The sequence below is a fragment of the Pseudonaja textilis genome, chromosome 4, assembly GCF_049901715.1.
Source record: "Pseudonaja textilis isolate UNSWEBS1 chromosome 4, rPseTex1.2, whole genome shotgun sequence".
In the NCBI taxonomy this organism is placed as follows: domain Eukaryota; kingdom Metazoa; phylum Chordata; class Lepidosauria; order Squamata; family Elapidae; genus Pseudonaja; species Pseudonaja textilis.
In genome coordinates this window covers 56,901,287-56,913,334 of record NC_141993.1, presented here as the reverse complement: position 1 = coordinate 56,913,334, position 12,048 = coordinate 56,901,287, and the positions used below count along the sequence as shown (strand labels likewise).

Here is a 12,048-nt window from a genome sequence, read left to right as displayed (position 1 = left end):
CAATTTGAAGGTAAATGGCCATTAAATAAATAGCGCTTTAAAAAAAAAAAAGCTGATAGGTAGATTGTCACAATTTTCATGCCATTTCTTTTAATTCAGAACACATGCCATTTAGTGAACAGACACGTTTCTGTTTGTTACAGGTGGAAGAGAGTGAAAATGAATGGTCTGTCCCTCATTGCTTCACAATCTATTCAGCTCAAAAAACTGTAGTAGTGGCAGCAAGGTAAGAAGTTGCTCAGTAGATTGTTGGTGCCAAGGAAGGGATATGTATGTGAATAGTTCCAAATGAATATCTAGGCATGCACAGAGAATACAGGCATATCATCCCAACTCTATTCCAGATTGTGCAAAGAAGACTCAGATTTCATGCTTCTCCAACTTATGGCAGAGTGAATGTCTTGAGACTTAGTCTTGGAGTCTTAGTGGACAACCAGCTAAATATGAGCCAGCCGTGTGTAGCAGCAGCCAAAAAAGCTAATGAAATCCTAAGTTGCATTAACAAAGGGATACAGTGAGGTACTAATCAAGTGAGGTACTAATACCACTCTATAAAGCCTTAGTAAGACCACACCTAGAGTACTGCATCCAGTTTTAGTCACCACATTATAAAAAGGATGTTGAGGCTCTAGAAGAAGTACAGAGAAGAGCAACCGGGATGATTAGGGGACTGGAGGCTAAAACATACAATGAATGGTTGCAGGAACTGGGCTTGGCTAGTCTAGTAAACAGAAGGACCAGGGGGGGACATGATAGCAGTCTTCCAATATTTGAAGGGCTGCCACAGAGAGGAAGGGGTCAAGCTATTTTCTAAACGCCTGTAGGCCAGACAAGGAATAATGGATGGAAACTGAACAATTTAACCTGGAAACAAGGAGAAACTTTCTGACAGTGAGAACAATCAACCAATGGAACAGCTTGCCCTCAGAAGTTGTGGGAGCATCATCACTTGAGACTTTCAAGAAGAGATTGGACTGCCATTTGTCAGAAATGGTATAGGGTCTCCTGCTTGGGCAGGGGGTTGGACTAGATGACCTACAAGGTTCTTTCCATCTCTGATTATCTGTTATTTGTTATCTGAGACAAAGTTTCTACGTGGAGGAACATCCTGAGAAATAAATGGCATCCTGCACCTTCAATTTTGAGATTTGCTAATATGATTGCTGTTCCCTCTCTTCCTTTTGTTACCTCGGATTTCAGAAAAATTGGGGAAAATATTTAGATGTGTGATAGTGTTTAAAGTAAGATTTTTAATAGTTGTGTTTGAATATAATATGATTATGGATCATAATGTGGAGTGGTCAAGATGTTAGCCATATTCCAGTATTCATTCTTTTTCTATGAAAAGGGAGGAAAGTGTTCTATATATTGGATAATAAGCAGTATTTCTTTTAACTATAAAATACATTACAATTTAACTATGAACACATATGCTTAATGTTTTATCTGTGCTTCTCAGCACTCGTCTAGAAATGGAAAAATGGTTGGAGGACTTGAATATGGCAATTGAAATGGCCAAGAAAACTGTTGAGAAATCTGGCGTGTTCCTTGAAAATTCTTTGTCCAGCCGTTCTAACAGTAAGTGCCTTGTTTGTGATCTATAATAGTACACTGTGCCTGCTTTCTTAGGACAGCAATAATATGACTACAATAATAACAACTAAAACATTTTGGCTAAGAAAAATATACCCTCTCAGATGCTCCTGATAACCTCAGTCTTGGCAAATAAGAACTTCCAGCTGTTAAATATTGGTAATGAATTTTGTGGTATGTGATCTTTTTTCTCCATTATTTGTATTAAAAGTAGCTATCCTTTGAACCCAGTTTTACAATAGACACAAAATAGATTTTTAACAATTGTATAGTTCTAGCTGGTTTATTTTATTGATATGAAATCCCATATGACATCTAAAGAATTATAGCATTGTTATGTAATTTCTATGTATACTTTCCTCACTGAAAATCTGATCCAGCCCAGCTGGTTACAAATTTGTGAATTCCTCTATATAATAACAGTAAAGTATCATCAGTTCCAAAATGTTCTGGGCTGCAAAGGTCATGGATGCTAGAAACAGAGTTAACTGATGGATAACACCTTTGAGAGAGACCTGCTTAAGAGATTCTTGTCACTATCATTATCCATGTACCACAGTCTCTTAAATGTTTGCTCCCTTCTCCTCCTTCAGGATCCTCAGATGAGGTTTCTCTAGAGCAGGAGTCCGAAGAGGACATTCATTCTTCTCGTAGCTCCCTGGACAGGCAGAGCCACCACCGGGCCAACACTACCATACATGTCTGTTGGTACCGCAATACCAGTGTCTCCATGACTGATCACAGTGTGGCCGTCGAGGTACCCAGCAGCAGTTCACGCATCACTTTCACTTACCACTCTGTCTTGGTTGCTGGTTTCTCTAACTCTATACATGCATTTGCTTTTAACCTTCATCCTCTTCATTTGCCTTCAGTAATTTCAGTGGCCATATTGAAAAAAAAATTAAATGATTGCAATATGATTTTTGTGGTGTGTCTACCTCTGCATGTTCCATTACAAAGCAATGTTTTAAAGAAATAGTTTGAAATGAAAACAAATAAGGAAAGTCCATAAAGTCTGGCCTCTGGAATTATTTCCAACTCTAGAACAGTGACTTTATTCTGAGTCATTTTTCTAAGGGGAAGGGGCCTTATATTGGAACAGTTAATAATATTAAGGTTACTGCTCTTCTGTCTCTCCTTTGGGGAATTTTTTTTTCTTTGTACCCTCCAGCCTGATCTCTGTTTTTAATTATGTCCTTTCTTAGAGTGATTTCTCCCCCTGGGTTAAATTTCTTCTCATTGTGTTCAGCTTCCAGAGAGTTATGGCACTGGCAGACAGAAATACTCTAGAGCTCTTTCGCATAAATGTCCCCCTACCATTCCACTTAATTGAAAATAATCTTTAAAAAATCCATTATTTATAGTCCCAGAAGTATCTCTTCTGTGCATTTGCTTGTGCTTGGACTATGGACAAACCTAGATTTTCAGGATGTCCTATTCTCATAAAATGTCCCCCAGCAAGTGATATTTGGAAAGAATAATCTGTGCTTCAAGGTAACCTGTGTGTACAGCATTTTAAGAGTTATAAAACTATAATCTGTCACTACTTCTTTTTGAGACATAGTAAATATATTCAACTCTTCTGATAGAGCCCCTGCTCTCTCTATATATGGTAGTACCCTCTTTTTGGTACTTTTCCATAGAATGGTGCTTTTTCATAGAATGACTAAGGGATATATTATATAATCTGGATGTAGAATGTCTAAGGGTTATAGTATAACCTGCTGAAGAAAGGAAGCTATTTCATGGAACAAACTCAGAGTGGGAAACAGAACAGTCTTCTACAGCCCTTCCTCCCAGATACTGATGGGAGAGAAAGGAATCTCTCTCTCTCTCTCTCTCTCTCTATCTATCTATCTATCTATCTATCTCTATATCTATCTATCTATCTATCTATCTATCTATCTATCTATCTATCTATCTATCTCAATATATATTAGTATTCAGCTTTGTTGGGGTATTTTCCCACATCATTGTAGTTGTGCTTTTAAAGTTGTAGCAATGTTTCAGCAGAATCTCATCTGCCATCATCAGGCTTCTGTATTGTGTCCGTTGTGTCACAGCCTGATGATAGCAGATGAGATTCTGCCGAAACGTTGCTACAACTTTAAAAGCACAACTATAATGACGTGGGAAAATACCTGAACAAAGCTGAATACCATACATGTAAGTACCCGCGAAAACTTAAGAAAACACACACACACACACACACACACTATGCCTTAGTTTTTAATAAAAGATAAGTGAATGCAGTAGTATGTACAAAAGTAATTTCAGGGCTAGAACACCCAGACTTAGGATGTTTATATACAACTTTGTGTTGGCTTTGTCATTTTAATAGAACAGCTACAGTGGATTTGATAATTGATTGACAGCATTCATTTAAGAAGGATAGGAATATAAATAGCAATAAATGTATGCCAGTGTTTTCAACCATGGAAACTTTAAGATGTGTGGACTTCAACTCCCAGAATTCCCCAGCTAGCATGAATAAGTAGTCATTTAGCCTTCACTGTCCACTGTGAACGAAATCCGCTTTCTGACTGTGGTACCATAAATGTAAGATCATGTTCATTCACTGATTCTAACTAACATTTTGCTTTGGTAAATGCATTAATCTTCTTTTCTCATTAAAGCCTTGTGATCTCTTTGCACTGCTGATTTTAAGACTCATCATCCACGAGCCTTACACATCTTCAAATCATTTATTTTTACTTTTTACCTTTCATGCTATTTTAATGATCTTTTCAGATACCACCCTTATTTATTCTATTTTTTTCTTCCCTTTTCTGCCTTGCACCTCCTTCCTCTGCTCAGTTTGCTGCTCTGTTGCTGTTTCTCCAGAGCTTCCTCTTCGCTATTTACTGGGCCAGAGTCATCGGCCTAACACAATCACCCATGTTTGCTGGTATCGGAACCAGAGCCTATCCCTGTCTGATTATCTATGCATGATTCAGGTAAACTGCTTCTTTCAGTCTTAACAGGCAGATATATTTTTACACCACCACTATTCTCTCACTCTCTGAAACACTCTTCTAGTATGAAGATCTAGCATATTGAGCCAATGGTAAGAAATCACTTGTTTTTCAAAAACCAGAGCAATTAATCTGTTTTGTTGATTATATGCACATTTGCACACTTGCTCACATGCCTTGCCATTTTTTTATTCTTTCCCTGCAGCCCTCCAGATGTTAAATTACATCTGTCACCAGTATAGTACATTGGGTACTGGCAATTCTAATTCAGCAATGCCAGATTCCAGAAAACTGCTTTAGATGTATTTAATTTATACTGTAATTTTGTTCCTAACAAACTAGACTTCTTTTCCAATGGTGCTTTTGGGAGTGGTGCAAATTACTCTGCATGGCTTTGTCTTCTACTTCTTTTACTCTGTGTTTTCCCAGTCTATTTACCATATTGTCTTGTTACCCACATTCTCTTTAGTTCTTTGCATGATGTGAGAACTAAGCGACTGGGGAAGGGGGTAATTTAACTGGAGAACCTAGGGTTGGAGATGGCTTGAGTACCTTTAGCAGTGATTATTTTGTTGGGATTGTCACTGGTTATTATTCTATTTGGTTAAGGAGGAAATTTAGAATACATCCAGATATTGGGAAGATATTAATATTTACACTTTTTAATATTCATATTAAAACTAATATTAATAGTAATATACTTTGGAGCAATCTTTCCCAACGTGACACCTTCCAGTAATACTGGAGATGTTGAAGTACAATGAGATGCCTGGGAATTCTGAGATTTCTAGTTCAGTACATCCATAGGAATGAAGTTGGGAAAGGCAGACTTAGTCTGTTTTGTCATTTTTCAAAGTTAGACTCAATCCTGAGCGGTGTGGTGGTCTTGTAGTGAAGACACACTTCCCACTCAGAAGATTGAGAGTTGAAGGTAGTGGCAGATATTCCTCTGTCTCGGCGCAAAGAAAAAGTATCTGCTGGAAACTCTACATAGGCGTCAGGAAGGGCACCTGACCAGTAAATGCTCAGTTCCATTCAGTAGCCCCAACTCTATCCCAAATTAAGGGATTACAGAGTTGTAAAAAGATGAAAAACTTAGAATCAACCCACATTTTATCCTTCATGCATTTCTCCCTACAAATATCTCACTTTCAATATTGGAAACTAATAGATGTAAGCAGGAAAGAAGCAGCCTTGAGAATGAAGAAATTAGTGATACAAAAACCAACTGTTTACAATGAATGTTATGCAACATTTCTTGGCCTAGGAGAATCAGACTTCAAGAATAGCAATTTGTTTTTAAACTACTACAAGCAACACCAATAGACTTTTGCTGTGGTATTTTATAATATTATTTCTCCTTCTCCTTTATAGAACCAGCTATCAGGGTATCTGTTGAGGAAGTTCAAAAATAGTAATGGTTGGCAGAAGCTGTGGGTTGTTTTTACAAATTTCTGTCTGTTCTTTTACAAAACACATCAGGTAAGATAAAAGTTGCATATTTTCAAGATGAAAGTATACTAGAATGCTAGAGGGAGGATTTGGTTACCCATATAACATAATGGTCATCCCTGAATGCATATAGTTCTGTGTCTTCATGGTGATCATTATAGATCTGTAAACAATTTTGCAGTTTTCACAAGCAATTCTGATCCATGTGCCATTTAAGAGTACTCATTCCACCACTAATTCAATTTGCTAGCCATCTGTAGTGTTTTTATGGCCAACCACCTCCAGAGTAAATGTTATTTAGGTTCTTGGATAGAGGATTTTCATGTGTATGAAGGCCAACACCAGCTAAAGAACTGGCATCTGTAATTTAACATTTTTGTGTTTATAATAATGCTGCCACATACTGGTAACTCCTTAGACTTAACAATTGTTGGTAAGAAAGATGAAAAAGTCTGAATGCTGCATATCGTAATACCTGGAAACAGCTGAATACAAGAGAAACACTGATAACCACATCAAAAAATCTTGGACATTGACAAAATTTCCATCTGTCTGTTGCAAAAGACAAACACTGTTTGGATCTGTGCATATACTATGGCTTTCTGTTAAAACCTCGTAGATTCTTGGGAAGATCATGATGGGTCTGAAGGCCAATAGCAGCTAAAAACCTGAAAGTATGATTTCACATTGTAAATAACATCAAACAACATGTGCTTATCCTGGATCCTCAGGGTTGATTTGATAGGGGGATAAAAATATGAAATCCTGTCTAAACATCTGGATGACTATGCAACCAACCATAATAATTGATGGTATCTAAAAACATTCCAAATTTAATCCATATAAACCAGGGGTGTCAAACTGGATTTCTTCGAGCACCCCATCAGCATTGTAGTTTTCTGCAGGCCAGCAGCGGGGTGCTGGTGGCGGCACGGGGGTGGAAGAGATGCCACTTGCAGCACCCTGCCAGCCAAAATGGTATGCAGGTAGTTCATGCACGGACCCCTGTGCCTTGTTTTTACCCTCTATGCCTCCTGCAGCACTTTGCTGGCCGAAAATAGGCCATATGGCCTGTTTTTGGCCTGTTTTTCAGAGTTCTGCAGGCCATGGAGGGTGAAAATGAGGTGCGGGGGACCTGCATGCAGGCCGTTTTAGCCACCAGAGGGACCTGCATGCAGCCCGTTCTAGCCTTTAGAGGCACTGCAGGACGGTCCCTTGATGGGCCTGATTTAAGCACCCCATGGACTGAACCCAACTCATGGCCTTGAGTTTGACCTCCTGGTATAAACCAAGAGCACAGCAGAGCAGTTGATTTTATTTCATTCAGTTCAAATTCTATGCTACCCGCAATGATTCTTCAGGGAATGGCAAATATTTGCATAAAATGTTGCATTTGTAGTTTTGATCCTTTTCTGGAGTTGTGAAAGTTGTGTAGTTTTATTATATGAAACATCCAGCAATATATAGTGGTGTAAAAGTTTCCATCACTATGGCTATCTGACTATAGCCCCAGGAATAATGAAGTATTCTTATATATGATATACAACTGGTGTTCGCTAATTTTATTGCCTCAAAATTTTATATATAGCTATTTTGGTCATGAGTTATAAGTTTTGCATAAAAGAAAAATATTAATGAATATATATACATATACATATACATATATATATATATATTCTTAAGTTTTCGCGGGTACTTACATGTATGGTATTCAGCTTTGTTCTGGTATTTTCCCACGTCATTGTAGTTGTGCTTTTAAAGCTGTAGCAACGTTTCGGCAGAATCTCATCTGCCATCATCAGGCTTCATCATCAGAAGCCTGATGATGGCAGATGAGATTCTGCCGAAACGTTGCTACAACTTCAAAAGCACAACTACAATGACGTGGGAAAATACCCGAACAAAGCTGAATGCCATACATGTAAGTACCCGCGAAAACTTATGAAAAAAAAAAATATATATATAATATGTTACGCCTATTCAAAGAACTGGATGAGTTATGAGTTTATGTGTGTGTGTGTGTGTGTGTGTGTGTATATTAATATTATGTTAGGCCTATTCAAAGAACTGGATATACATTGGCTTAGCCAATGGTGAGGTATGATGGCAGTTGTCATTGTGGAATCACACATTATCTCATGATTTAGAATTATGGCAATCTGTTGGCTAATGTTATATTCTGTGGATTTTTTTTCCTCATGAACCAATTTGGTTTTCTGTATTTATCTGTAATTAAGAGATTGAGATATACCTTTTTTATGCATTATTTAAAAGATGTGGCATTATTTTATTTATAACTTTATAAATTATTCTGTGTTTGTTAAAGAGTAGCATAGAATCACCAAAATAAGTAAATAAATAAATAATTTTCAGGATGATTATCCACTGGCGAGTTTACCACTTATTGGTTACATAATCAACTTGCCCACAGAGGAAGATGGCATTCAGAAAGATTATGTCTTCAAGCTGCAATTTAAATCTCATGTCTACTTCTTCAGGGCTGAGAGCAAGTATACTTTCGAAAGGTAAGTATGTACATTAATCAAAATCTATTCAAGAAACTGATTATCCCAAATCAGGAGTACCTGGTAGCCCAATAAGAAATCCACTTGTTTTTAAGAAATGGAGTCCTGCTTTATACAGCCATTTTGATAATCACTGAAGAGAAATATATAAAAGATGCTAGATTCCACTGGTGCAAATTTGGTCTGAATCCAATAAATGCAGAAATTTTCTATGCAGAGGTAGAAATTGAACAAATGCACATTGTCAAAACACATAGGAGCATTTTAATGTGTAATTCAAATCAAATTCATCCCAGATTGTATAGCTAAAAGTCTGTAGAGATTCTGAGTCATCCAGGTCATGGTTGTTGCAAAGGCGCTTTTTCAGGCGGCAACTGGACTTTGTTTTTCCTTTTGAAGACATTTCGCTTCTCATCCAAGAAGCTTCTTCAATTCTGACTGGATAGTGGAGAATGGAAGGATTTATATTCCATGCAGACAGCTGGTCATTTACATGCTTTTAGAGCAGGGGTGTCAAATTCACAGCCTGCAGGCCGGATGCATCATGCACTGGCCACGCCCACACCCGGTTTAGCAAAGGGGGGAAAGTTGCAATATGTCACGTGATGATGCCGTGATGTCGTGAGTTTGACAGCCCTGTTTAGAGGGTTGTTGAAGCAGTTGGAGGATTATCTGTGTTCTCGGGGTGCCTGTGTAGTGCTCCTGGTTCCTGTAGTCTGCAATTTTTCTCTGAAAATTCATTCCTACTCCCATACCATTCAAAAGGTGTTCATCCCAAATTGTATAGCTAAAGGTCTGTAGAGATTCTCAGTCATCCAGGTCATGATTGTCCCAAGGGCGCTTTTTCAGGAGGCACCTGGACTTTGTTTTTTCTTTTGAAGACGTTTCGCTTCTTCAGCTCTGACAGGATAGTGAGGAATGGAAGGATTTATATTCCTCACAGACAGCTGGTCATTTGCATCCTTTTAGAGCGGGGGTATCAAACTTGTGTTGTCATGGCGGTGTCATGTGATGTATCGCAACTGTTTTCCCCTTCACTAAACAGGGCTTGGGCGTGGTCAGTGTGTGATGCATCCAGCCTACAGGTTGTGAGTTTGACAGCTTGAGGGAACTGCCATTAATAATAGAGGTACTGTCTGGGTACTTTTATAGATACTGCCATTAATATTCATCCTTGTATTTTCTATATTATGCTCTACCCCTAGAAAGGAGCAGCTGTAGCTGTTCTTTTCAATAAGGCAGTAAAAAGGGAATCTATTATCTAACACAATAATAGCTCTATGAAAAGCTACTACATAGTACAAGAGTCAAAATCCTCCAGCCTTCAAATGCTAATTAAACTTTGGATGTTGCTTTTCTCATCAGGTGGGTGGAAGTAATAAAGAGAGCCACAAGTTCTCCTGGAAGATCCAGCCTTTTGACCACAAAGGATGAAAAGGAAAGTAACATAAACTGAAAAAGATAGAGCTGGCTCTCTGTTGTAAATTATGTGCAGCAATCTGGTGGAAGATAGGAGTCTGACTGGCAACAATCAAAGGAGACTTCTGTTACTTGCTGTAAACGGTGGTCAATTTTACTGTAGTATGAAGCACGGACTAAACTCAAATCCAAAGAAAAAATATGGGTACTGGATTTATATATGGCTCAATGTTGTTGTTTCTATTTATGTAAATAGAATAATTTGGATGGTCTGAAATCCTGTGATTTTGAGTTTATTTCCTAGAACCCTTGAATGTTTAGTTTGTATTTAGTAACAATCCTTGTGCAACTTGCGCACCAGATAGGTAAAAAAAAAATCCAACCCCATATTTTGCAAACTATCTTTACATTGTTTATATGGTATTTCAACCTGCAGTTCTAAAAATTGCCAGCAACATAAATTTTAATTTTCCAAATTGACTGGGAATTTTGCTCAGAGCATGCAGTTAATTCTGATACAAAGGAAATCATGTCTGTATCACGGCAGTTAATATTTTGAGTTCCCTGTGTCCTAATATGGCTCCCACTGATTTCCTATATCTGTGTGCTTCTCATGGCTTTTAAATAATGTTCTTCTATTTTCTTTCTCTCAGAGTTATAAATAGGGACACAGCCTGGTGGAATAGGAAAGTCTGTTTAAAAAATAGCCTGTTCCCTTTGCAGCAGAAATAAATGCCTGCCACTGCATGTCTGAACAGAATCAGTATTAATTAAAAATAAATAAATAAAAATAAGCAGCAGTAGAAGGCTGGGTGTTTATGACCATTAATTATGGATAAATAATGAGGTATTAATGAATTTTTATTCAAACGAATAAATAAATGCGAATGATTTATAATGTAAAACTGGAACAGGCATAAATGCATACATTCTGTTATTATGATGGTTCATTTAATTTAGATATCACACAGCTACATCAGAAACAACAGATATTCCTGTACTTTAGTGCCATTGTCCTCTGCCATGAAATCAGGGTTGATGTGTGTGTCTATATCAGGGGTGTCAAACTCACGTCATCACGGCAGCGTCATGTGACGTGTCAAGACTTTTTTCCCCTTCCCTAAACCAGGTGTGAGCATGGCCAGCCTATGACACATCCAGCCCACGGGCTGGGAGTTGGACAGCCGTGGTCTATATGGTATGTTTCAGTGAAGGTGAAAAAAACCTACCTTAGCAAGAAGGCTCCATGTTTCTTACATGGCACAGAGCCATATATTGTCTTTGGGTAGCAGTGTAAAGTAGCTACAGAGGTGTTAATACAGCTCTATTTCTGTTAGATTGAGCAACAATGTGGTGATGGGTGATGTATTGTAGAAGCAGTGTGGGGTGAAATATTATCTTAAACTTTATATTTTGAAATGTGGGAGGCTGAAAATAGGACTTTACAAAAATTTTGATTCAGTTCATTACTCATGGAATTGATTCAAAAACTATATAAAATTAGGGTCTTTCCCATGGAGGGAAAAGGGAAATTTTGACATCTTTCTTGATGAGGAGCAAATTCTTAGATTTATTTAACATGATGGCCATTCATTATATCTTCTGTTTTTATTTATTAGTCTGTTTTTGGAAATAAACTATTATAGATCTCTTAAATATGTTTCACTCGTAATCATTCATGTGTAATCTGGGCTTTCTAATAATTGGTAGGATTTCATGACAATTTCAACCCCTATGGGGGCAGGGATTGTTGGATTTTTGTTTATTTATTAAGGAAACTCATCCAAGTATATAAGCTACTTTTACATTCACCATATTCTAGTAAACTTTAGCAAGGATGTAGTCAACTTCTCTCCCTGCGCTTTCTCCTAATCATTCAATAGATTCAAATTAGACATTGTAAGTTTTTTTCCTGTTTGTGAACATCTGATCCTAAGGTTTTTCTAAGTGTATATATGCTTGCGAGCTATGAAACTACTCTAGCATGCACATGCACCTCAGTGTTTGAAATTATGCTACTCTCTATATCCTTCTTTAAAGAGAGCTGTGATGGTGCAATGGTTAGAATACAGTGCTACAAGTTA

General features: G+C 37.6%; 1 protein-coding gene across 8 annotated transcripts in view; it reads left to right on the top strand.

The window, feature by feature from the left end:
- The window catches only part of FARP2 (FERM, ARH/RhoGEF and pleckstrin domain protein 2), a 65,218-nt gene extending 53,598 nt beyond the window's left edge, over positions 1 to 11,620 (top strand). For 6 of the 8 annotated variants that reach the window (XM_026701456.2, XM_087933134.1, XM_087933132.1 and 3 more), the window contains 6 exons: positions 144 to 226; positions 1,460 to 1,578; positions 2,187 to 2,350; positions 5,943 to 6,050; positions 8,394 to 8,545; positions 9,911 to 11,620. In XM_026701456.2, the coding sequence (XP_026557241.1) occupies positions 144 to 226; positions 1,460 to 1,578; positions 2,187 to 2,350; positions 5,943 to 6,050; positions 8,394 to 8,545; positions 9,911 to 10,001 (717 nt within the window). In that variant the 3' untranslated portion in view covers positions 10,002 to 11,620. Of the gene's footprint in view, positions 1 to 143; positions 227 to 1,459; positions 1,579 to 2,186; positions 2,351 to 4,410; positions 4,551 to 5,942; positions 6,051 to 8,393; positions 8,546 to 9,910 lie in introns of those variants that run through there. The other 2 variants (XM_087933133.1, XM_087933136.1) reach the window with 2 other exon arrangements.
- The last annotated feature ends 428 nt before the right edge of the window (positions 11,621 to 12,048 follow it).